Genomic DNA, 27026 nt, shown 5'->3' on the forward strand with positions numbered 1-27026 from the left:
TATAACACTCTAAAAATCTCAGAATCACAGCAGCAAACGGTAGAATTCCTTCCTATACCTTACGTCTTCGCCACAACACAGAGAACCGTTGATGAAGAGCACCACCCGAGATACAACAACAGAAAAAAAAGGGTAAGAAACCGAGACCCAAGTTCTGTTCCTCGCGGGATGCTGCTCCGTTTGCTTTGGTAAGATATGCTTGGGCTGCAAAAAGCCTCAAGAGTCAGCTCAGAGAAGCACTTTTAAAAATAACCAAGCGCGCAAACGAATCACCTCACGAACCATGGGGAACGAAATCATAACATCATCCACTTATAATTTTCTCCTCATCTCTTAAGTGTTCGTTTGTGTATTTTTTCTCCGTATATTATTTTTCCTCTTTTACCTTCGTTATGTACCTTCCAACAAACAGCCGAAAACATAAGATCGGGCGTGATGCGCGCCAAACCCTTGCCCGGACGGTTGTCTTGTGGAACACCATGCCATCGCGAGAAGAATCTCTATCAATGGTTGTGGTCGCATTTTGTGTTATTCTTTAGTGAAGCACCGATGATTCTGCAAGACCAGCAGTTCTCAACCGATTCGGTCAGTTCATAAGCCCAACTCTGACGTTTCATGCGTGCACCATAAATTCCAAAATCCAAATTATGCTTCGTGATTTTGGTAGGGCAAATCCGGGTGAGATGCTGCATCGGTATAGATGTCACACTTTAGAGATCTGGTAGAACATATTTATGAATTATTAGCACAAATGTATGAGAGACGGCGTCTTTAGTAGCGAGATGGAAGCTATTTATGTTTTGAGTAAAAATTATAGTGATGTGGCAACAATCCCTTGCAATTGATATAGATGCCGCAAAAAAATCAGGGTGACACGCAGCACCCACCTTTTTTTTAACTAATTTTATTTGCTAATTATCTTATACATGCATTCATCTCTTAGACAAGGTGTTCCGTGTTTTCTTAACACTATCATCCTTATTTGCTATGTTACTTTTTAGTCATTATTAATACATTTCAATTGCATCTGGCAGTTAGAATTTTTCCTCTGGTTGAATTGAACCATGTAGGAATTAAAATGTTTTCAACTTAAACTAAACTCAACCTATTTTATACTAAGTGTACAAGGAGTTAATCGTTGCAATAGAAGATTGCAACGATTTTTGTCTAAAATTGGAAATTATTTTGTTGGACATTTGTTGCAATGTCTCAATAGTAGAAATTCTATGAAGTTCATTGGTACTATACCACGGAGGCAACTTCAGAATCATTTTCAGAATTTTATTTTGAATCCTCTGAAGTGCCTTCTTTCTGGTATTGCAGCAACTAGTCCATATTGGCACAGCATACAACATGGCAGGTCTAAAAATTTGTTTGTAAATAAAAAGTTTGTTCTTAAGACAAAGTTTTGATTTTCTGTTTATAAGTGGATATAGACACTTAATATATTTGTTACATTTGGCTTGAAGGCCTTCAATGTGATTTTAAAAAAGTTAATTTTTGATCTAGCAGAAGTCCCAAATATGTAGCTTCGCTAGACCAATTAATTGGAACTCCATTCATAGTGACGATATGTCTGCTAGAAGGTTTCAAATAAGAAGCTTTCGGCTTATGTGGGAAAATTATAAGCTGAGTTTTGGAAGCATTCGGAGAAATTTTCCATTTTTGCAAGTAAGTGGAGAAAATATCCAAACTTTTTTGCAATCTACTACAAAAGACACGAAGGCTTCGCCCTTTGGCTGAAAGGCCCGTGTCATCTGCAAACAAAGATTTTTGACACCCTGGTGGTAAATCAGGTAAGTCAGAAGTAAAAATGTTATACAATATAGGTCCCAGTATGCTGCCTTGGGAAACACCAGCTGTTACTTGCGTAACGCGGTAACAAGAAAGACGACTTATATGTTCCGAATTCGTAGCGACCTTTTTTATTCGTGCGAAGTTTGGCCGTTTTAAATTCCTGCATGGTATACATAGATAAGTTTAAGGCATGTTTTTTACTGTTTGTACTCAATTTCTTACGTTTTAGTGCATTTGTGTCTTCCTTTAGTTTAGCACCGTTTACTGCATTCAGCCTATTCACTCAAACCTAGTCATATTATACTTGCATGAATAATTATTACTTAAGGTATTCTATTGTTTCTCACCTTTTCCCAATCAACCGTACTGCTTCGTATTTCTTCTCTCCGTACTAATTATAGGTTAAGTGTACTCATAGAATCTAGATTGAATTAATGTTTTAGCCATAAGCCAGATTTGTATGTAAGTATAGAATAGTAAATTTTACCTTCGATTCGAAATTGCATTAAGTTTTAATAAATTTAGGATTATAGGTATAAGATCAAATTATTATTCTGATTAGAGCTATCTCACCAACTGCACGTTTTAATAACCACTCATTGCGTTTCCCTCTACCTACATCTATCTGTTGTTGTTTTGGTTTGTCCCCTTTATCCCGATTTGCCTGCTATTGCCAAGCAATTGTGCTATATGGGCTCGCAAGCAGATGTTAAGGTGAATCGATACCGAGGGACTTCGACGACACTCCCCCCTAGTTTGCTGACTCCGCCTCTGAGTCTGCTAACTCCTTGCCTCGGACATCAAGAACCGCTACGTTTACAGCTGCCCTCTCGTACACGCCCTTCGCGGTTCGAATGGTAACCTTACGTACCTGACCGTCTCGGTTAACCGTACCAATGACCCGTCCTTTTGGCCAGCAATTTCTTGGATGTTCCGGATCAACGATCAGAACTATATCTCCTTCCTTGATGGGTGCGACTTTCTGAAACCATTTGCTGCGCCTCGTTAGGTCCGGTAGATACTCCCGAATCCATCTCTTCCAGAAGTGGTTAGCAAAGGCTTGTGATTGATGCCAACCACGTCTTAATGCGATAGAGTTGCTGTCCAATAGAGACCATGCTTTCAATCCATTGGATGACCCCAACAGCCAGTGATTTGGAGTGAGTACAGGAGCTGCTTCATCTTCGAGCGGAACATGAGTAAGTGGTCGTGCATTTAGGATGGCTTCAACTTCTATCAACGCGTTCTTCAGTTCCTCGTCGGTCGGCCTTGATGATGGCTTAACTTCATACAATGTTCGCTTAACGGACTGTACCAGCCGTTCCCAACTCCCCCCCATATGGGGAGAAGCCGGGGGATTGAAACTCCATGAAGTATTTGAGCTCACAAACTCTTGTGCCAGCTTGTTCTGGTTGATGGTCTTTAGGGCCTGCTTTAGCTCACGTTCAGAGCCGATGAAGTTGGTGCCTCTGTCGCTATAAAATGCAGCTGGAGTTCCACGACGGGCAATGAAATTGCGTATCGCCATAATGCATGAGTTAGTGGTTAAAGAGCTAGCTAATTCAATATGGACAGCGCGTATTGTCAGACAAGTTAGTAGAACCCCCCACCGCTTCTCGACCCTTCTACCTACAGATACTTCCATTGGACCAAAATAATCTATGCCGGTGTGCGTGAACGGACAGCTGTACGCGGCTAGTCGGCATGCAGGGAGATCTGCCATTGCTGGAGGGTTAGGACGTGCGTCCCTCAATTTGCACCGCGGGCAATCGGATCTAACTTTGGCATACATCCGACGGAGCCGTGCAACGCAGAACTTTTGACGAACCTCGTTGATCACAGATTCGTGGTTGTGGTGGTGAAATTTATCGTGGTAAGTCCGTATGATAATGTGCGTTATCGGGTGATCACGCGGAAGGATGATGGGATTGACTGCGTCCAGTGAAACGTACTTGCATGCTCCTGTCCTGCCTTTCATGCGTAGTATTCCTTGATCGTCAAGGAAGGGAACCAATTTGAACAAAGGGCTTCGTTTGGGAAGCGCAGCGTCGTTTCCTTTGCGACGAAGAATTGATATCTCCTCCTGAAACGTATCTTGCTGGGTGGTGCGAATATGGAAGTTCTCTGCATGTTGGATTTCTTCCATTGTCAGACCACCATCCATTCGAGAGAACCCCTTGGGACGGGTGTTTCTGATAAACCGAAAAATATATGCTGTCGAACGAGCCAGCTTTCTCCAATTCCGAAAATTGTTGAATGGAAACTCCAACTTTGCCGTTTCATAATGAATGTGAACGTTGGCACGTAGCTCCTCTGCAGTCTCCGCAATACGGACAGGCATCATTGGCCAATCTGCTTCTTGTTGCCAAAGGAATTCAGGCCCTTGAAACCACCTACTAGCGTTTGCGAAAGATGGTTGTCGCTGCCATTTAGTTCCTTCATCAGCTACATTCCACTTAGTGGGAACCCATTTCCAGTCGGAAACTGCCGTCAGATCCAATATTTCGCTAACTCGTGCAGCCACAAACTGACTGTATCGTCGGTGATCTGCACATATCCATGAGAGTGCGTTTCTTGAATCCGTCCAAAAAACACAACGGGACACATCGAGATCTATACCACGTAAGATGGACTGCGCCAGCCTAGCTCCTATAAGTGCCGCTTGAAGCTCTAATCTGGGGATAGTGAGATATTTAAGTGGAGCAACACGGGTCTTCGCGGTAACTAACGAGCATTCGACTGTGCCGGCTTCTTCGAATCGTAGGTACGCCACAGCAGCCATTCCATTTTCGCTGGCGTCGACGAAAGTGTGTAGCTGTACTAGTGTGTGCTGTTCGAGTGATGTTTGAAGTCGATAACACCTGGGAATTTGTAAACGCTCAATTCCAGGAAGAAGCTTCAGCCACATTTGCCATTTGTTGAAGATTTGCTGATTCACCTTCTCATCCCATCCTACGCCTGTTCGCCAAATTTCTTGCAGCAGCACTTTCAGGAAGATGAGGTAGTGCGAAATTAAGCCTAATGGATCGTAGATGGACATCATAGTGCGAAGCACTTCACGCTTCGTGGGAAAACGTTTGCCACTTAGCAGGTCCTCTCCGAGTCTTCTCCAGTTTATTTTGTACGTGAAGCAGTCGGTTTGCGTACACCACCACATACCAAGCACTTTTTCAGTTGCAAGAGTTGATGCCAGGTCGAGACTTTTCTCGGTGCTTGGATCACCACGAAGCGCTTCCAGAACTTTGGGAGAATTGGACATCCAATTCCGAATTTCAAATCCTCCCTCATTGTGCACGAACCAGACGGATTTTGCCAGATCAATTGCTTCTTGCTCCGTTTCTGTGCTGCTCAGCATATCATCGACATATGTGCACCGTACAATTGCTCGTGAGGCTTCGGGATACTGTTCGTTGAAGCGTTCTGCGTTCTGGTTTTTTACGAACTGAGCTGTCGCTGGGGAGCAGGATGCACCAAACGTCATCACCTGCATGACGTACGTGCTGGGTTCATTATGAGACGAGTCGTCTCTCAGAAAGAATCGTTGACTGTGCTGATCTTCCCTGCGGATTGCGACCTGGTGAAACATCTCGCGTATATCACCACAAATCGCAAAACGTCGCCCGCGGAATTTGTAGAGAACGTGTATCAAGGGTTCCAACAAATCTGGTCCAGTGAGCAATGCCGAATTCAGAGATACTCCATTCAACGTCGCCGCTGCATCCCAGACGAGTCTCAACTTCCCAGGTTTGTTGGGGTTCGTTACTAAGAAGATCGGCAGGTACCAGATGCGTTCATGACTTTCTGACAGTTCTTCGGTAGTGAGTTTACGAACATAGCCTTTCGCAATGTAGTCCTTCAACTTCTCCTTCACTGTTCGGGCTAGATCGGGATCAGGTTCCATACGGCGTTCAAAGGTGGTTGAAGCGTTTCAGCGCCATCGCTTTGTTGTTTGGCAGATGCACGTCATCGTGTCTCCACAGTAAACCCGATTCATACTTGGAACCGTTGTAATGGGTGTGTTTTAGTAAAGGTTCATGGCCCGCTCATCTTCGCGCGAACGGACCTGCTTTGCTGGCGATACAACACCGAGGCTTTCTAGAGAAAATAGTCTTTACCGCGTGATTCAAATCCATGTCGGAGCTGATTCCCGCTTCATGATTACAGCAGGAAACGTGGTATGTATAGTGGACCATGTTTATGGATAGATCAGTTGGCGCTCCTCCATAGATTGTCCAACCAAGATTGGTTTTGATGGCGATCGGTTGCCCAGGCTTTCCTTCACGGCTCTTTCTTACAAGGGTAGCATTGGCGTGCTGAACGCCTATTAGGATACGTGGCCGAACATCTCGATAAGACTGCACAGGCACTCCCTTCAAGTAGTAGTAGTCGGTTTGCAATTGCTCCATGTTGAGCGTTTGACAAGGCAGTTGCAGCTCCTTCACAGTCCGGACATCATCGAAATGAAAACGTTTCCCCTTCAATCCGGACATTTCAAATTGCACACTACGTGACTCATCCTCCGAACGGTGCAAACCCCCAGTCCATTTGAGGCAGAGCGGGTGGCGCTCACCGGAAAGATTCAATTCCTTCGCTAGCTGTTCGTCCATGAATGTTTTGGAGGATCCGTCATCTAGAAAGGCGTAGCATTGTACAACGATTCCGCTTCCGTAAACTATGACCGGAATATATCGAAACAAAATGGAGCTTGAACTTGACTGATGTGTGTTACTGTACTGCACGTCCCGCCAAGGCTTCACAGTCGCCGACGTCTCTGCATTTAGTTCCTTATGTAACAGGGGGTGATGTTTGTAGGTACATCCGTTCACTCCACATTCTTTCGATTCACATCCTCCTTTGTGCTGCTTCAGACATTTCCTACAACCTCGAGCTTCGCGAATCGCTGCCCACTTTCCATCATATGAGAGTTCCTGAAACCTTTTGCATTTTGCAAGAGAAACGCAAACACCTCTGCAGACGATACATTGCGACTCTTTTCTCTTCACTCCAGTTGATTTCGGTGAGCTGCGCCACGAACCTTGTTGACCCTCACTTCTCCAAGTTTTGTGTTGCTCAGTGTGAGTGTTCAAGAAAACTTTAGGTCTTCTGTGTGCCTCCTGATGCACTTCCTGACTTTTGACTGGCTCGGCTACCAAACAAGCATCTTCAGCCATGCCGTAAATCCATTTGCTGAAGGCCGCCAAGTTGACCTTCCGCAGACATCTAGTATGGCGCGCCCATTCCAGCTTGGTTGAAGCTGGAAGCTTGGTGATTAGATCACTTAGTAGAGACGAATCGCGCATCAGTTCCTTCTGACCGCAGGCATCAATTGTTGCTTCAAGATTTTGTACCGCTAACGCGAAGTCTATCATCTTGTTGATTGAGTCTGGTTTCAGCGGAGGCATTCCGAGTATTTTGTTCTTCAGCGACTGGATTACAAAGCGTGGCTGCCCAAATCTCAGCTTGAGAGCATCCATTGCTCTATTTACCGTAGACGGATGGAGCAGGAAGCTTTTCACAGCAGCGAATGCATCTCCCTTGAGGCAGTTCCTTAGGCGAATCATATTTTCATCACTGGTGTAGCCGCACATCCGGGACGTGCTCTCGTAAGTGGAAAAGAAAATAGGCCATTCTTCCGGATTCCCAGTGAAAATAGGAAGATCTCTTGCAACAACTTGACGAGCCGCGAGTTGATTACGAGACAGGCCACAGGTTAACTGGTTGCTACGCGTAACGATTCTCCTCTGATGGCTTTCTAGATCAATCCTGGGTGTTGACCGTCGTATTGGTTTGAAATTCCTGGTGTTGGCTCGCGGATCTGCCTCCTCTTCCTCTTCTGTGGCTTCAGTTCTGCCTTCTTCTTCTTCTTCTTCTGAATCTTCGGTGCTTGAGTACTCGTAGCTTGAGTCCGTACTATCGTCCTCATCTGGATCAACTCCGTCTCGCAGCCAACCCTTCACCTTCGAATCACCGTCAACTGCATCGTTATCTATATCCTTGACTTCGTCATCTTCAAGATTCGCAAGCTCCTGCAGTACGCTGTATTGTTTTTCGATAAGCTTCCTCTTGTCGTCCAACAGTGTCCGCTCAGCCTCCAGTTGTTGCAGTTGAAGTTCTAGTTGTACCCTTGACGATTTCTTCGATGTAGTCGACTTCACTGATTGTGCCTTAGAGGGCTTTGCCGGTAAGAGAACTGTTCCTTGCTGCTGATTCTGCTGTTTTTCCGCCAGATCTCGCTGCTTCTTCTTCGTCCCAACGTTCGATACATTTTCCTTCAAATCCTTTGATTTCTTCTTCTCTTCTTCTTCTTTTGCTAGCTTCAACACTTGTCGTTTTAGAGTCTTCTCGCACTTCACACACCGCCACGGTTTGTTCTTGATTTGATCATCCACGCCCACGCAATTATAATGGTGCCAACTATCACAGGCGTCACACTGCACCATTTGACTGTCGTCGGCCGATTTACAGGTTCGACAGTTGTAACCGACCGATTGCTGCTCTTTCGTTCGCGAATTCTGACCTTTACGCTCTCGTGTGCGCGACGATTTACTCTTGATTGAGGGGACCTTTTTGCAGGGTTTGAGAAGCGGTTCTTTATTTAGGTTCTTTCTTAGGGGTTCGACAGGGGGGTCTTCTTGCGCTCCTAACAAATTATTAGCTAAGCTCTTACCTGGATCGGCTTGAGTGCCGGCTGCGATACCTGGATCTGACATCCTTCCTTGGTAAAACGAATTTAAAATTTGTTACTTGCGTAACGCGGTAACAAGAAAGACGACTTATATGTTCCGAATTCGTAGCGACCTTTTTTATTCGTGCGAAGTTTGGCCGTTTTAAATTCCTGCATGGTATACATAGATAAGTTTAAGGCATGTTTTTTACTGTTTGTACTCAATTTCTTACGTTTTAGTGCATTTGTGTCTTCCTTTAGTTTAGCACCGTTTACTGCATTCAGCCTATTCACTCAAACCTAGTCATATTATACTTGCATGAATAATTATTACTTAAGGTATTCTATTGTTTCTCACCTTTTCCCAATCAACCGTACTGCTTCGTATTTCTTCTCTCCGTACTAATTATAGGTTAAGTGTACTCATAGAATCTAGATTGAATTAATGTTTTAGCCATAAGCCAGATTTGTATGTAAGTATAGAATAGTAAATTTTACCTTCGATTCGAAATTGCATTAAGTTTTAATAAATTTAGGATTATAGGTATAAGATCAAATTATTATTCTGATTAGAGCTATCTCACCAACTGCACGTTTTAATAACCACTCATTGCGTTTCCCTCTACCTACATCTATCTGTTGTTGTTTTGGTTTGTCCCCTTTATCCCGATTTGCCTGCTATTGCCAAGCAATTGTGCTATATGGGCTCGCAAGCAGATGTTAAGGTGAATCGATACCGAGGGACTTCGACGACACCAGCCCTTACAGGTAATCTATCAGATTTAGAATTCTGATAGTTTACCTGCAGTGAGCGACCTGATAAATAATTTTGGATCAGTTTAATAATGTACAGAGGAAAATTAAAATTCATCAATTTTACAATCAAAAACTTCATGCCAAACACTGTCAAATGCTTTCCCTATATCAAGAAGAGCAACTCCAGTCGAATATCCGTCAGATTTGTTGAGCAGAATTAAGTTCGTAACTCTTAATAACTGATGAGTGGTTGAATGCCCATGGCGAAAACCAAATTGCTCATCAGCAAAAATAGAATTGTCATTAATATGAACCATCATTCTATTTAAAATAATCTTTTCAAACAGTTTGCTTATTGAAGAAAGCAAACTGATTGGGCGATAACTAGAAGCCTCAGCTGGATTTTTGTCCGGCTTCAAAATAGGAACAACTTTGGCGTTTTTTCATTTATCTGGGAAGTATGCCAATTGAAAACATTTGTTAAATAAATTAACCAAAAAGGATAAAGAGCTCTCAGGAAGTTTTTTGATAAGTATGTAGAAAATACCATCATCACCCGGGGCATTCATATTTTTTAATTTTCTAGTAATAGATCTCACTTCATCCAAATTAGTTCCCAACGAAGGGTCAAAAACATTATCTTGGTTGAGAATGTCTTCGAAGCTTCGTGTAACCTGATCCTCAATTGGACTAGTGAGACCTAGACTAAAATTATGGACACTGTCGAACTGCTAAGCAAGTTTTTGAGCGTTTTCGCCATTTGTTAATAAAATTTTATTTCCCTCTTTAAGCGCTGGAATTGGCTTTTGAGGTTTTTTAAGAATTTTCGTTAATTTCCAAAAGGGTTTCGAACTGGGATCCAACTTCGAGACATTATTCTCAAAGTTGGTATTTCTCAGAATAGCGAAACGTTTTTTAATTTCATTTTGCAAATCTCGCCAAATAACTTTCAACGCGGGATCGCGAGTTCTTTGGTATTGCCTTTGCCTCACATTTTTAAGACGGATCAGTAGCTGAAGATCGTCGTGAATAACAATGGAGTTGAATTTAATTTCACATTTAGGAATTGCAATGCCTCTGGCTTCGACAGTTAAATTTGTCAAAGATACGAGAGCATTATCAATATCACTTTTTTTAGTATCGAGAGGAATATCAACATCAAAATTCCTATCGATATACGTTTTATATAAATCCCAATCAGCTCTATGATAATTAAAACGCAGCACCTACCTACAATCAACTCTTTAACCCGTTTCGGTCTGACCTAGAAATGAAAATTGAAATAACCCGTGTAGACTCATTTTTCGTCCGATTGCCATGAAATTTTCAGGGACGAAGCGTCATCATGTCTATGTTTTGGTACATAACTTGATTTGACCAGGATGTCATCAGGTGCAGTCAAAAACGGGCCATTTTTTTAAAACCATTGATAATTGAACGAAAGTGCCTAGAATGTTGATGCAATCATGGTCAATCATCATTTACCAGCATCAGAAGTTAGTTTTGATACAATTGAACCACCAGGACATGGTTCCGGATGTTCCGGGAACCTGGTTCCCTGGGGTAGCGCACTCTTTTCAAGTGGTGTAAAACCCAGTCTTACGACATCAGTGATGAACTTTGTTAACAACTTAAAAATCACTCTAATAAAGAAAAAAAAAATCTTGCGACATATCAAACTTCATGGGTTTGGAAGACAATCTCAATAGATGAATTTTTGAGAGGTTTTGGACACATTGGCCACATCTGGAAGAGTTCCCGGGACAAATTTCGATTAGCACCAAAACCCATCTTGCGACATATCAAACTCCATGATTTTGAAAGACAAGCTTAATAGATGAGTTTTTGAAAGGTTTTGGATATATTGATCCAGACCGGAAGTGTTCCCGGAAACCTAATTCCCTCACGAAAGTGGACAAATCTTGCCTAGCACTGAAACCCATCTTGCGACACATCAAACTCCATGATTTTGAAAGACATACTCAATTGATGAGTTTTTGAAAGGTTTTGGACATATTGGCCACGTCCGGAAGTGTTCCCAGTAGCCTGATTCCGTCAGGGAAGCGGTCAAATTTCGACTAGCACCGAAACCCATCTTGCGACATATCAAACTCCACACACTAAGTTTTTAATTCTGCAGCTCGGCAAAAATCCGCACAGCCGTCAGCCCAGTAAAATAAAAACTGACATCCTGGAAAAAATTACGTTTGTTAGCTGATTTTCGGCAATTTATTTGATGATTTGATAGAAATCTCGGCAAAAAACATATTTGCTGGGGCACGGCTGTGCGAAACTCAGTAAAAGTTCAACATTATGCTGAGATCCCGGTAAAAAAAAATAAGTGTGCATGATTTTGAAAGACAAGCTCAATAGATGAGTTTTTGAAAGGTTTTGGATACATTATTCCAGGCCGGAAGTGTTCCCGGAAACCTGGTTCCCTCAAGAAAGTGGACAAATCTTGCCTAGCACCAAAACCCATCTTGCGACATATCAAACTCCATGGTTTTGAAAAACTAGCTCAATAGATGAGATTTTGAGAGGTTTTGGACACATTGGCCACATTCGGAAGTGTACCCAGGAGCCTGATTCCCTTAGGGGACCGGACAAATTTCGAATAGCTAGCACCGAAGTCCATCTTGCGACATATCAAACTCCATGATTTTGAAAGACAAGCGCAATAGAGCGATTCCAAGCAACAGCATCAAAATTTAAGAAAATTTTTAATTCATGATTTTCTATTGAGTTGAAACTTTGCACAGTTTTTCAATTTCATCTAAATCGTCATTTTTCGATATCAAATCTTCATATTGAGTCACGACTAACTTTTCAAAAGGGTGTATGTGAAAATGGTTCAAAAATATTTAAAAAGCTGCACAGCAAAAACGGAATGTTCGATTGTTATGATTTTTTCAGCAAAGTTAGACAACTAAATGATGATTCTTAAGAAAATGTGCACAGTAAAGAAAAAAATTCTTTTGCCTTTAAAAATATCATTTTTGTCACAAAAACTCAAATATCTCAAAACCCTATCTTTTTTCGAACGTAATTTTTTTAGGGAAAACGGTCCATTATATTAGCTATCTACCATAAAAATTTGGTGATGGTAAACTAATAAACAAAAAAGTTATGACATTTCAAACATTTCACAATTTTCACATATAGTAAACAAAAAAAATTTCCGTGTATTTTTGCCTTTCTCGTATACTAAGTATACGGTAAAGGCTATATGATCGCTCCAAAAACAAACTTTTTATAGAAGGCCCGGAGACCCATAGTGTTATATACCAATCGACTCAGTTCGACGAATTGAGGTGATGTCTGTGTGTGTGTGTGTGTGTGTGTGTGTATGTGTGTGTGTGTGTGTGTGTGGGTGTGTGCGCAAAACTACTAAAAAAGTCACTCATTTTCAGGCACTTACCCTCAACCGATTTGCTCGCAACAAGTTGCATTCGACGCAGAATCCTGTCCCATTGTTTCCTATTTGAAATTGGTCAGATCGGACTATGGAATCAGAAGTTATGGCCAAAATACAAATTCATACAAAAAAATCGCGTAAAAAATGTCACTCATTTTTCGGGCACTTATCCTCAACCGATTTGCTCGCAACAAGTTGCATTCGACGCAAAATCCTGTCCCATTATTTCCTATTTGAAATTGGCCAGATCGGACTATGGGATCAGAAGTTATGGCCAAAATACAAATTCATACGAAAAAATCGCGTAAAAAATGTCACTTATTTTTCGGGCACTTTCCCTCAACTGATTTGCTCGCAACAAAATGCATTCGACGCAGAATCCTGTCCCATTGTTTCCTATTTGAAATTGGCCAGATCGGACCATGGGATCAGAAGTTATGGCCAAAATACAAATTCATACAAAAAAATCGCGTAAAAAATGTCACTCATTTTTCGGGCACTTATCCTCAACCGATTTGCTCGCAACAAGTTGCATTCGACGCAGAATCCTGTCCCATTGTTTCCTATTTAAAATTGGCCAGATCAGACTATGGGATCGAAAGTTATGGCCAAAATACAAATTCATACGAAAAAATCGCGTAAAAAATGTCACTCATTTTTCGGGCACTTATTCTTAACCGATTTGCTCACAACAAGTTGCATTCGACGTAGAATCCTGTCCCGTTGTTTCCTATTGAAAATTGGCCATATCGGACTATGGGATCGAAAATTATACCATTTTTGCCTTTCTCGTATACTAAGTATACGGTAAAGGCTATATGATCGCTCCAAAAACAAACTTTTTATAGAAGGCCCGGAGACCCATAGTGTTATATACCAATCGACTCAGTTCGACGAATCGAGGTGATGTCTGTGTGTGTGTGTGTGTGTGTGTGTGTGTGTGTGTGTGTGTGTGTGTGTGTGTGTGTGTGTGTGTGTGTGTGTGTGTGTGTGTGTGTGTGTGTGTGCGCAAAACTACTCAACAAAATGTCACTCATTTTTCGGGCACTTATCCTCAACCGATTTGCTCGCAACAAGTTGCATTCGACGCAGAATCCTGTCCCATTGTTTCCTATTTGAAATTGGCCCGATCGGACTATGGGATCGAGAGTTATGGCCAAAATACAAATTCATTTGAAAAATCGCGTAAAAATGTCACTCATTTTCGGGCACTTATCCTCAACTGATTTGCTCGCAACAAGTTGCATTCGACGCAGAATCCTGTCCCATTGTTTCCTATTTGAAATTAGCCAGATCGGACTATGGGATCAAAAGTTATGGCCAAAATACAAAATCATACGAAAATCGCGTAAAAATGTCACTCATTTTCGGGCACTTATCCTCAACCGATTTGCTCGCAACAAGTTGAATTCGACGCAGAATCCTGTCCCATTGTTTCCTGTTTGAAATTGACCAGATCGGACTATGGGATCAAAAGTTATGGCCAAAACACAAAATCATACGAAAAAATCATGTAAAAAATGTCATTCATTTTTCGGGCACTTATCCTCAACCGATTTGCTCGCAACAAGTTGCATTCGACGCAGCATCCTGTCCCATTGTTTCCTATTTGAAATTGGCCAGATCGGACTATGGGATCGAAAGTTATGACCAAAATACAAATTCATACAAAAAAATCGCGTAAAAAATGTCACTCATTTTCGGACACTTATCCTCAACCGATTTGCTCGCAACAAGTTGCATTCGACGCAGAATCCTGTCCCATTATTTCCTATTTGAAATTGGCCAGATCAGACTATGGGATCGAGAGTTATGGCCAAAATACAAATTCATACGAAAATATTGCGTAAGAAATGTCACTCATTTTTCAGGCACTTATTCTCAACCGATTTGCTCGCAACAAATTGCATTCGACGCAGAATCCTGTCCCATTATTTCCTATTTGAAATTGGCCAGATCAGACTATGGGATCGAGAGTTATGGCCAAAATACAAATTCATACGAAAATATTGCGTAAGAAATGTCACTCATTTTTCAGGCACTTATTCTCAACCGATTTGCTCGCAACAAATTGCATTCGACGCAAAATCCTTTCCCATTGTTTCCTATTAAAAATTGGACAGGTCGGACTATGGGATTGGAAGTTATGACCAAAATAGCTTTTTTCATAAAAATCACAAAAAATGTCACCTATTTTTCGGACACCTAACCTTAATCGATTCACACGAAACAAGTTGCATTCGACGCAGAATCCTGTCCCATTGTTTCCTATTGAAAATTGGCTAGATCGAACTATGGGATCGGAAGTTATGGCCGAAACACCATTTTTGCCTTTTTATCCGAAAAGGCTGTATGTTCGCTCCAAAACCAAACTTTTACAGAAGGCCTGGAGACCCATAGTGTTATATACCAATCGATTCAGCTCGACGAACTGAGATGATGTCTCTGTCTCTCCCACTTCATACGGGAGTTTGGCAGAAAGACGGTCATGAGATTTATATCATAACAAATATTGCCCTCCGCTCGCGTGATGGGAATGACATTTTCGTTTTCCTTTGTATAGTCGGAGCTTCAGTTAAACTAACATCCAAAAGTGATATCCTTAAAATATATGACTGGGTGAAATAAAACAGGGTTATGTACGTCAAAAGATTGGAAAAGGAAACAAAAATGTCGAAATTCTTATTAGCATATTGTAGATCAAGCTGAAAACCGAACTGAGGTCCCGCGAAATCGCATTTTCTCGCATTTCCGGATGTTGCAACTGCATCGCGAGTAGTGCGCAACTGTGCCATAGTCGGGCACCACTCGCGATGCAGTTGCGACATCCGGAAATGGGACAAAATATGATTTTCGGTTTTCAACTGGATCTACAATATCTTTGCCATAAATAATCTGATTTTCATAGAACGGACAAAGAAATTTGTCTTTTTTACTCCTAGCCACTAGCTCATCTTTTTTCAAGCACACACATTTTACGAAGGTCGAGAAAGGCACCATCACCGCTAGGTGGATTAATCTGGGTTTTTTTTTAAGAATCGCAGTTTGATGCTGATTTTATTGTTAAGGGCCTTGCGTGAGTTAAACAAGTTGTTTGTATGATATTCCATATTTATGTATTCATCGATATTATGTATATTATATGTATAAATATTATATGTATAAATAAATAAAAATGAATTAATATTATCCTAAGTATTAAATTAAATGTGGCAGTTACACAATGTTGTTATAGAAACTCTAAGAGTTTTGGGTTTGAATTTTGGTATGGGTTATGATATCATGAAAACAGTTTATTAATACTTATTTTTTATTTATTTTTATTCAAATTTTTAAAATATCGAACACTTTTGAATTATTATCAGCACAGTTTGAGTATAGTTTTGCTTTAATTTTATTTTCCGACAATGGAATGAAACAGTGAAATTTTTGGGTTCCTTGGATCGTTTTCGCGTTATTAAATTGCTCGCTGAGCTCTGAAGCCTTTATTTCGTACTCTTCAGTAGTAGTAAAACAAAATGATAATTTGGTTAAATCTTTTTCTTTTCTACGATTTGCCCAATCAAAAGTTCTTTCGCAGTTTTAATTGGATGCTCACGTTCTTTGGCTAAACTTGCTCTTGTGGCCATGCGCTTTATTGTTCCTCCAATAGCATCACAAGGACCTTTGCCATGTGAAGTAGCAAAAAAATCCCCTTCTGCATCCCTTCCGTACATGGATTTAAATTGACATAGGCTCGAAAAGTTCTTACGATTTTTGTACTGCGACGCTGCTCCATCAGACATGAAATATATCTTTTGACTTCTTTATGCTTATCAACGCGTAAAAAGTTAATCATTTTTTCAATGAACAAGTTTACGGATACTGAATCGTGTCTTAAATCTTCGTAAATTATAATAAAACTTAAGTGTTCAATTTGCGTACTTCCATTAAAATAAATAACGAATGGATGAATTGTAGCTTGTTGTACGTTCCAGTGATGGGACTGCACTTGCACTTCACTGCATCTTGCAATACAAAGCTGTAATTTTCAGAAAAATCACAAATGACTAAAAATTCACCATTTTGTAATGTATTTTTCGTATTTTTTAAAAAGCTGGATTGTTCTGTTTTAATGAAATCGTGAGGGATTAAACTTTCTAATTTCAAGCAAAATATGACACAAACTCATCTACAGGTTTTACAATAGTTTCTATGTCACACCTATCCGTGGTCACCCATTGCTCAAATGATAACTGATCAATATATTTTTCTTCAAACTCAGCGAATAAAGTATTTTCCAATGATGAAGAATCTGGACAATCCGAACAAGATCGTAGATAGCAATTTGATGTTGTATTTTCACACAAAAGACTACCAGTTAACATTTTAATATCCTTTGTTAAATTGATTCTTTTCAAACTATGTAAAATAATGTTATGGAAACTCATATGTGAATATGTACGTTATGTGGAAGATATTGATTTGAAAAATGTATTGGAGGTAACCACTTTCCCTTCGATGGGACTCGAACCCATGACCCTACAGTACGCTAGACTGGTGCTTTAACCAACTAAGCTACGAAGGACCTCCGTCGGCCTTCGCAACCTAGCGGCTACTGAACGAGCTCGAGATTCCCAAATTGGACGCATAAGTCAAATCACTCGCAATCCATTTCTCAAGCCAATACTTCCACATGTGTATTGTACACGTCCACATTAGAGGAGCGTGAGTATTTAGAATGTCTGGCGGCTATACACATTCTTCATCAGCAACGGTACTGATCAAGTGAGGTTGTGTAAGCATTTGCCACTCGGTCGTCAAGCTCAGACCTGACCGCATTGCAGGCAAGAGCACGCAACTCAGGTTCAGTTCAATCAAAGTTAATTGCCTATTTCCGGGGATTAAACCACCCGGCTTGGACGTTAATTTACAATGTTATGGAAACTCATATGTGAATATGTACGTTATGTGGAAGATATTGATTTGAAAATGTATTGAGGTAACCACTTTCCCTTCGATGGGACTCGAACCCATGACCCTACAGTACGCTAGACTGGTGCTTTAACCAACTAAGCTACGAAGGACCTCCGTCGGCCTTCGCAACCTAGCGGCTACTGAACGAGCCCGAGATTCCCAAATTGGACGCATAGTCAAATCACTCGCAATCCATTTCTCAAGCCAATACTTCCACATGTGTATTGTACACGTCCACATTAGAGGAGCGTGAGTATTTAGAATGTCTGGCGGCTATACACATTCTTCATCAGCAACGGTACTGATCAAGTGAGGTTGTGTAAGCATTTGCCAGTCGGTCGTCAAGCTCAGACCCGACCGCATTGCGTAGGCAAGAGCACGCAACTCATCCCCGGAAATAGGCAATTAACTTTGATTGAACTGAACCTGAGTTGCGTGCTCTTGCCTACGCAATGCGGTCGGGTCTGAGCTTGACGACCGAGTGGCAAATGCTTACACAACCTCACTTGATCAGTACCGTTGCTGATGAAGAATGTGTATAGCCGCCAGACATTCTAAATACTCACGCTCCTCTAATGTGGACGTGTACAATACACATGTGGAAGTATTGGCTTGAGAAATGGATTGCGAGTGATTTGACTTATGCGTCCAATTTGGGAATCTCGAGCTCGTTCAGTAGCCGCTAGGTTGCGAAGGCCGACGGAGGTCCTTCGTAGCTTAGTTGGTTAAAGCACCAGTCTAGCGTACTGTAGGGTCATGGGTTCGAGTCCCATCGAAGGGAAAGTGGTTACCTCCAATACATTTTTCAAATCAATATCTTCCACATAACGTACATATTCACATATGAGTTTCCATAACATTGTAAATTAACGTCCAAGCCGGGTGGTTTAATCCCCGGAAATAGGCAATTAACTTTGATTGAACTGAACCTGAGTTGCGTGCTCTTGCTCACGCAATGCGGTCGGGTCTGAGCTGACGACCGAGTGGCAAATGCTTACACAACCTCACTTGATCAGTACCGTTGCTGATGAAGAATGTGTATAGCCGCCAGACATTCTAAATACTCACGCTCCTCTAATGTGGACGTGTACAATACACATGTGGAAGTATTGGCTTGAGAAATGGATTGCGAGTGATTTGACTTATGCGTCCAATTTGGGAATCTCGAGCTCGTTCAGTAGCTGCCAGGGTTGCGAAGGCCGACGGAGGTCCTTCGTAGCTTAGTTGGTTAAAGCACCAGTCTAGCGTACTGTAGGGTCATGGGTTCGAGTCCCATCGAAGGGAAAGTGGTTACCTCCAATACATTTTTCAAATCAATATCTTCCACATAACGTACATATTCACATATGAGTTTCCATAACATTGTAAATTAACGTCCAAGCCGGGTGGTTTAACTCGGAAATAGGCAATTAACTTTGATTGAACTGAACCTGAGTTGCGTGCTCTTGCTCACGCAATGCGGTCGGGTCTGAGCTTGACGACCGAGTGGCAAATGCTTACACAACCTCACTTGATCAGTACCGTTGCTGATGAAGAATGTGTATAGCCGCCAGACATTCTAAATACTCACGCTCCTCTAATGTGGACGTGTACAATACACATGTGGAAGTATTGGCTTGAGAAATGGATTGCGAGTGATTTGACTTATGCGTCCAATTTGGGAATCTCGAGCTCGTTCAGTAGCCGCTAGGTTGCGAAGGCCGACGGAGGTCCTTCGTAGCTTAGTTGGTTAAAGCACCAGTCTAGCGTACTGTAGGGTCATGGGTTCGAGTCCCATCGAAGGGAAAGTGGTTACCTCCCATACATTTTTCAAATCAATATCTTCCACATAACGTACATATTCACATATGAGTTTCCATAACATTGTAAATTAACGTCCAAGCCGGGTGGTTTAATAAATAGGCAATTAACTTTGATTGAACTGAACCTGAGTTGCGTGCTCTTGCCTACGCAATGCGGTCGGGTCTGAGCTTGACGACCGAGTGGCAAATGCTTACACAACCTCACTTGATCAGTACCGTTGCTGATGAAGAATGTATAGCCGCCAGACATTCTAAATACTCACGCTCCTCTAATGTGGACGTGTACAATACACATGTGGAAGTATTGGCTTGAGAAATGGATTGCGAGTGATTTGACTTATGCGTCCAATTTGGGAATCTCGAGCTCGTTCAGTAGTTGCCAGGGTTGGGCGAAGGCCGACGGAGGTCCTTCGTAGCTTAGTTGGTTAAAGCACCAGTCTAGCGTACTGTAGGGTCATGGGTTCGAGTCCCATCGAAGGGAAAGTGGTTACCTCCAATACATTTTTCAAATCTATATCTTCCATATAACGTACATATTCACATATGAGTTTCCATAACATTGTAAATTAACGTCCAAGCCGGGTGGTTTAATCCCCGGAAATAGGCAATTAACTTTGATTGAACTGAACCTGAGTTGCGTGCTCTTGCCTACGCAATGCGGTCGGGTCTGAGCTTGACGACCGACTGGCAAATGCTTACACAACCTCACTTGATCAGTACCGTTGCTGATGAAGAATGTATAGCCGCCAGACATTCTAAATACTCACGCTCCTCTAATGTGGACGTGTACACACACATGTGGAAGTATTGGCTTGAGAAATGGATTGCGAGTGATTTGACTTATGCGTCCAATTTGGGAATCTCGAGCTCGTTCAGTAGCTGCTAGGTTGCGAAGGCCGACGGAGGTCCTTCGTAGCTTAGTTGGTTAAAGCACCAGTCTAGCGTACTGTAGGGTCATGGGTTCGAGTCCCATCGAAGGGAAAGTGGTTACCTCCAATACATTTTTCAAATCAATATCTTCCACATAACGTACATATTCACATATGAGTTTCCATAACATTGTAAATTAACGTCCAAGCCGGGTGGTTTAATCCCCGGAAATAGGCAATTAACTTTGATTGAACTATGTAAAATAAGATTAATATTCTCATGGGTTGTGCACACACACACATTATGTGTTCCTGAATTGGAAAGAAGCTTACATTGCCTTGGCCGATGGCTTGCAAATGAGGAAAAACCTATTTTAATATTATATATTATCGTGAATTTCCTTGAAGCGTGTGTACGCTTCTTTCAAAGTCGTCATCATTAATCGTTTTTGGATTGCTTGACGCTTTCCATCTTTTTTGATACATAATCTTTTTGACCAGGCATAGCTCGACTTACTTCATCATCTTCAAAATATTGAACTACTATTTCTTTTGTCTCATCTGTTAATGCAGTACTAGACCTAGTATTTTTGGTTGAAAGACAGTTATTCTTCAATTGTTTTGCCTCTTTTACTGTATTTCTATTGGTTTTGAACTCATCAATGGCATCCTGAATAGACCACGAACTTGGCAGCATCGACAAAATCAATAATTTTTCTTTCCTTGTCGTGGCTGCATTCGAGAACCTTTCCTTCATATTTATAATTACCTCATCGTAGTCTGTATTTTCCACATCATCAGGTCCTAATTTGAAGAGGTTTCTTCGTACAGCTTCGTTTATTTCACGGTATTTTTTCTCCGGGTAATAAACGTAGTCCATCTTACATCCATTTAATCGGAGTCACTTTTATCCCAGCTATGCCCTCGTTAAAGCGTTCGATGTTGACCTTTTGGATACACTCATCTTCCGATTGATTTGTTGAAACAGATTTCGCTGATGGTACGGTGGCAAGGCTCTCAGCACTTAATACTTCTGGTAATTCCTCAGTTGTTGTCGATACATCTGGCAATTCCTCAGTTGCTGTCGTTTTCGAAATTCCTGCGCTCTGCTCAACCGATGATATACAGATTGCTCTTTTGTCAACGTTTAGACGGCAGGACGTGCAAATGCGTAAATTTGTATTCAATGTGGACATTGGAGCATAACCAGTCGCTTTCAGTTTATCTATGGTGCTTTCGGTGAGATTTCGTAACTCTTTTGAACACTTTTTTCCATCAAACGGCCTACAACAGTTGAGAAAGCGGCTACTCATGTTGTTCGTAATATTTCAATAAACAAAATCACTTTTAAGTTTTTACTGACTAGTTTGGTGTCATTTGCTTGACTGAAGAAAAAAATTACTATAAGATCTTTAACAACCTTAGTAGTAGTAATCGTGAGCATTGTCATGGTATGTACCTATCATGCATTTGTTGTTGTTGAAGATACCCGTTTCCTCCCGATCATAAAGTCTATTCTCTAAGAGGTATATTTTTTGCAGGTAAACTATAGACGTACACGTGTATATAAATCTTTGATTTTGCAGCTTTTGTCTTAAAAATAACATTTCTGATATGTTTCTATCAACGTTATTATCAACAGGTTTCAACACTATTAAAAGAATTTTTCGCCAGTCACGTGCAATGAAAATTATGACACTATCAATACTTTTGATCACAACACTGGATCGTGTCTAAGTTTCTTATAGATGCTATGAATAATTAAATCAAAATATCATGAAAACAACTTGTTTAAATCACGTCCCTTAACAATAAAATCTGCATCAAACTAAGATAGCTAATATAATGGACCGTTTTCCCTAAAAAAATTACGTTCGAAAAAAGATAGGGTTTTGAGATATTTGAGTTTTTGTGACAAAAATGATATTTTTAAAGGCAAAAAAAATTTTTTTTTTACCGTGCACATTTTCTTAAGAATCACCATTTAGTTGTCTAACTTTGCTGAAAAAATCATAACAATCGAACATTCCGTTTTTGCTGTGCAGCTTTTTAAATATTTTTGAACCATTTTCACATACACCCTTTTGAAAAGTTAGTCGTGACTCAATATGAAGATTTGATATCGAAAAATGACGATTTAGATGAAATTGAAAAACTGTGCAGAGTTTCAAATATTTTCGAAACGGTCGCTCAGGATCGACTGACATGCCCCCGTGGAATGCCTCAATAGATGAGTTTTTGAAAGGTTTTGGATACATTGGTCCAGGCCGGAAATGTTCCCGGAAACCTGGTTCCCTCAAAATAGTGGACAAATCTTGCCTAGCACCAAACCCCATCTTGCGACATTTCAAACTCCATGATTCTGAAAGACAAGCACAACACATAAAATTTCGAGATATTTTGGACACATTGGCCATGTCCGGGAATGTTCCCGGGAACCTGGTTCTCTCATGGAAGCGGTCAAATTTCGATTGGCTCCGAAACTCATCTTGCGACATATCAAACTCCATGATTCTGAAAAACAAACTCCATGATTTTGAAAGACAAGCAAAATAATGAAGCTTGATATGTCGCAAGATGGATTTCGGAGCCAATCGAAATTTGACCGCTTCCCTGAGAAAACCAGGTTCCTGGGAACACTCTCGGACGTGGCTAATGTGTCCAAAATCACTCAAAAATTCATGTATTGTGCTTGTCTTTCAAAATCATGGAGTTGGATATGTCGCAAGATGAGTTTCAATGCTAATCGAAATTTGTCCGGTCCCCTGAGGGAATCAGGCTCCCGGGAACACATCCGGACGTGGCCAATGTGTCCAAAACATCTCAAAAACTCATCTATTGAGCTTGTCTTTCAAAATCATGGAGTTCGATGTGTCGCAAAATGGGTTTTGATGCTAATCGAAATTTGACCGCTACCCTGAGGGAATCAGGCTGCTGAGAACACTTCCGGACGTGATCAATGTGTCCAAAACCCCCAAAAACTCATCTATTGAGCTTGTCTTTCAAAATCATGAAGCTTGATATGTCGCAAGATACGTTTTGGTGCTATGCGAGATTTGTCCACTTCCTTGAGGGAACCAGGTTCCCGGGAACACTTCCAGATGTGGCCAATGTGTCCAAAACCTCTCAAAAACTCATCTATTGAGATTGTCTTCCAAACCCATGAAGTTTGATATGTCGCAAGACTGGGTTTTACACCACTTGAAAAGTGTCCACTACCCCAGGGAACCAGGTTCCCGGAACATCCGGAACCATGTCCTGGTGATTCAATTGTATCAAAACTAACTTCTGATGCTGGTCAATGATGATTGACCACGTTTGCATCAACATTCTGGGCACTTTCGTTCATTTATCAATGGTTTTAAAAAAATTACTTGTTTTTGACTGCACCTGACCCAGGACCCCCCCTTAATAAATCCGGCCGGATTGGGGGGACCATGGTCAAATCATGTCATGTACCAAAAAATAGGCATGATGACGCTTCTTCCCTGAAAATTTCATGGCAATCGGACGAAAAAGAGCTTGATATGTCGCAAGACTGGGGTTAACAAGGACTTCAAGGATGAAAACGCCGGAAATGCTGGAGATCACTAATTAATCTAGAAGTAACATAATTTTGCAAGCAATACAAAATTATTCGAGGGGTCCAGAATATGTTCATTAGGTGTTCCAAAATTAAATCTAACATATCTTCAGAATTTAATAGTTTGGCTCTTTCGGTGGGATTTACAACATGTTTACCTACAAATCCTACATAGCATAATACCACTTTTCAGTATGGAATTGATCAAGCATTATAACAAAATCTAACTTTCATTCGAAAAATTGTTCAGCCATCTACTAATGTGATCCAAAATACCACCCTTACCCTATCTCACCCGGATTTATCCTAAGTTTTTTTTCAGAAACTTTCATCATCCATAAGGAAGAGGTTTGGCACCCTTATGTATTTTGTCCATAACCTTGGCTCTAGTTGGTATTATGCCGACTTTTGCATACCAATAGAAAGCTAGTCGACCAACCTTACTACTAGCGTAGAAATTAGAAGAATTTTATTGACAATTTCATTGACAATTGTGGGCATCCTTAAAACTCGGCTGAAAACGGAGATTAATGATGGAAATTACCCAGATATAAAGTAAAGGATAAGGAATGACTTATTAATTCTAATAGCCATGAGGTACTAAAACAAAAGGTCTTACATACCATTTAATGGGTCGGGTTTTATTGTTTTCCATTAGTTCACATTTATTGCATTCATTTTATATGCAGCCAACAAAAAATAAGGAAAATCGCGTTTTTTCGAAAGGTGATCAAGGTTTGATTTCAATGATTTGGTAAATCAATAACTTCAGAAAGCAATGACCGATCAGTGCTGTGTGGCAGTGAAACAGCATATGCCATTTACTATATAAAGCAAATAGGGGAACATTTCGGCACTTCATTCCATAGCTCCTATTTCCATCGCAACTTTTCATTTTACTTCTCATAAATTCATGCGCCATTGATTGAAAAAAAATATAACTATGCCAAAGCATAATTTTGAAATTGATATGTTAACAAAATGCATATTTTAGCTAAACTGCTATCATTGGGGTATATATTCTGACGAAACAAATGTCAAAAAATGAACATGTTATGACCTTGTTCGTAAAATCTTCCTGTAGACATGTTTTATGTTGTGAGAATGTAAAACGAAACATCTAGAAAAACCAAACTAATGTCAAAAATCGACATGTTATCAGCAAATTGTGAGAATGTGGTATGAAACTTCTTCTCTGATCAAATTGCTGTATGTTTTGCAAAAACCTTTTCATAGCTTTCCTTGAACATAAAATGTTTTGTATTTCATTTTCCCGACCTTTATTCAACATTATTATTCGATCTTCGTTAATAATGATGTTTTCGGTGTTACTTGGGTAGTTACATTATTATCAATCAAAGCAATCGAGCAATGTGTCGACAATCACATGTAGTGAGCTCCCAGTGACATAAGGTGTTTTAAGTGGCTCCCGCTTGCCAACAGCCAGAATATAATTATTATCGACTAGTTGACCCGGCAGACGTTGTCCTGCATAGTAGGCGAGAATGTACGTTCTGAACTGATCATGCAAAGTTCGCATAGGAATCACAATTTTAGTTTTTCACTGTTTGCTCAAATTTCCTCGTAATTTTCGCTTTAGGAAATATCATGTAAACCCGTCGGAAACTATAACGAATGTTTCTGCTGAAGAAATGAAAAAAATCCATTCAGCCGTTTTCGAGTTATGCGGATACGAACACAGACCATTTCATTTTTATATATAAGATAACGAATTCCTCCGGAAGTTCCTCCAGGAATTCCTCCGGAAGTTCCTCCAGAAGTTCCTCCGGAAGTTCCTCCAGAAGTTCCTCCAGGAATTCCTCCGGAAGTTCCTCCAGGAATTCCTTCGGATGTTTATTCAGGCCTTCAGAACTTCGTTCGAGAATTTTCCGCAAGTTCCTCCAGGAATTCCTCCAGAAGTTCTTCCAGGAATTCCTCCGGAAGTTCCTCCAGGAATTCCTCCGGAAGATCTTCCAGGAATTCCTCCAGAAGTTCCTTCAGGAGTTCCTTCGGATGTTTATTCAGGCCTTCAGAACTTCCTCCGGAAGTTCCTTCAGGAATTCTTTCGGATGTTTATCCAGTCTTTCAGAATTTTCCTAGGAACTTTGTTCAAAAATTCCTCCGCAAGTTCTTCCAGTTCGCAAGTTCGCAAGTTCGAGAATTCCTCCGCAAGTTCCTTTAGGAATACTTTCGGATGTTTATCCAGTCTTTCAGAATTTTCCTAGGAACTTCGTTCAAGAATTCCTCCGCAAGTTCTTCCAGGAATACCTTCGGAAGTTCCTTCAGAAATTCTTCCGAATGGCTCTTCAGGTATCTCGACTGTAGGTTTTGCAGGAATTCCTCCGGAAGGTTCACAGGAATTCCTCCGAAAGTTCCTTCAGGAATACCTCCGGAAGTTCTTCCAGAAATTCCTCCGGAAGTTTCTCTGGGAATTCCTCTGGGAGTTACTCCAGAAGTTCCTTCAAGAGTACTTCTGGAAGTTCATCTAGGAATTCCTTCGGAACTTCCTCCGGCACTTCGTCCAGAGGCTCCTCTGGACGTTTCTCTAGGAGTTCCTCCGGAAGATCCTCCAGCAGTTCTTCTGGAAGTTCCTCCAGGAATTCGTTTGGAAGTTGCTCCAGGAATCTCTCCCGGAATTCGTTTGAGGTTCCTTAAGGCTTTCGTTCGGAAATTCTTCAAAAAATTTATGCTTTCTAATGAATACCTGGAAGAACTTTCGAAGGAACTCCTGGAGGAACTTCCGAAGGAATTCCTGGAGAAGCTTCCGAAGAAATTCCTGAAGAAACTTCCAAAAGAGTTCCTTGAGGACTTCCGAAGGAATACTTGTAGGAAGTTACGAAGGAATTGCTGGAGGTACTTTCGAAGGAATTCCTCCAGAAACTACCGAAGAAATTCCTGGAGGAACTTTCGAATTAATTCCTGGGCGAATTTCCGAAGGAATTCCTGGATAAAATTCCTGAAGATATTCCGAAGGAATTCTTGGAGGAACTTCCGGAAGAATTCCTGGAGGAACTTCCGAATAGATTCCTGGAGGAACTTCCGAAGGAATTCCTGGAGGATTTTCCGAAAGAATAATTGGAGGAACTTCCAAAGGAACAGCTAGAGGAACTTCCAACGGAATTGCTGGAACAACTTCTGAAGGAAGTACGAAGCAGGGATTAACACGAGTGGTACAACTTTCAAT

The 27026-nt window shown here is 41.0% G+C and overlaps 1 protein-coding gene across 1 annotated transcript; it reads right to left on the reverse strand.

Annotated features, from left to right (window-relative positions):
* Window positions 1-2548: 2548 nt before the first annotated feature.
* LOC134209112 (uncharacterized) lies at window positions 2549-5698 on the reverse strand. Its single transcript, XM_062685094.1, has one exon. The coding sequence runs from the start codon at window positions 5696-5698 to the stop codon at window positions 2549-2551; it is 3150 nt and encodes a 1049-aa protein (XP_062541078.1).
* Between the last annotated feature and the right edge of the window lie 21328 nt (window positions 5699-27026).

The sequence above is a fragment of the Armigeres subalbatus genome, chromosome 2 (genome assembly GCF_024139115.2).
Source record: "Armigeres subalbatus isolate Guangzhou_Male chromosome 2, GZ_Asu_2, whole genome shotgun sequence".
Taxonomy (NCBI): domain Eukaryota; kingdom Metazoa; phylum Arthropoda; class Insecta; order Diptera; family Culicidae; genus Armigeres; species Armigeres subalbatus.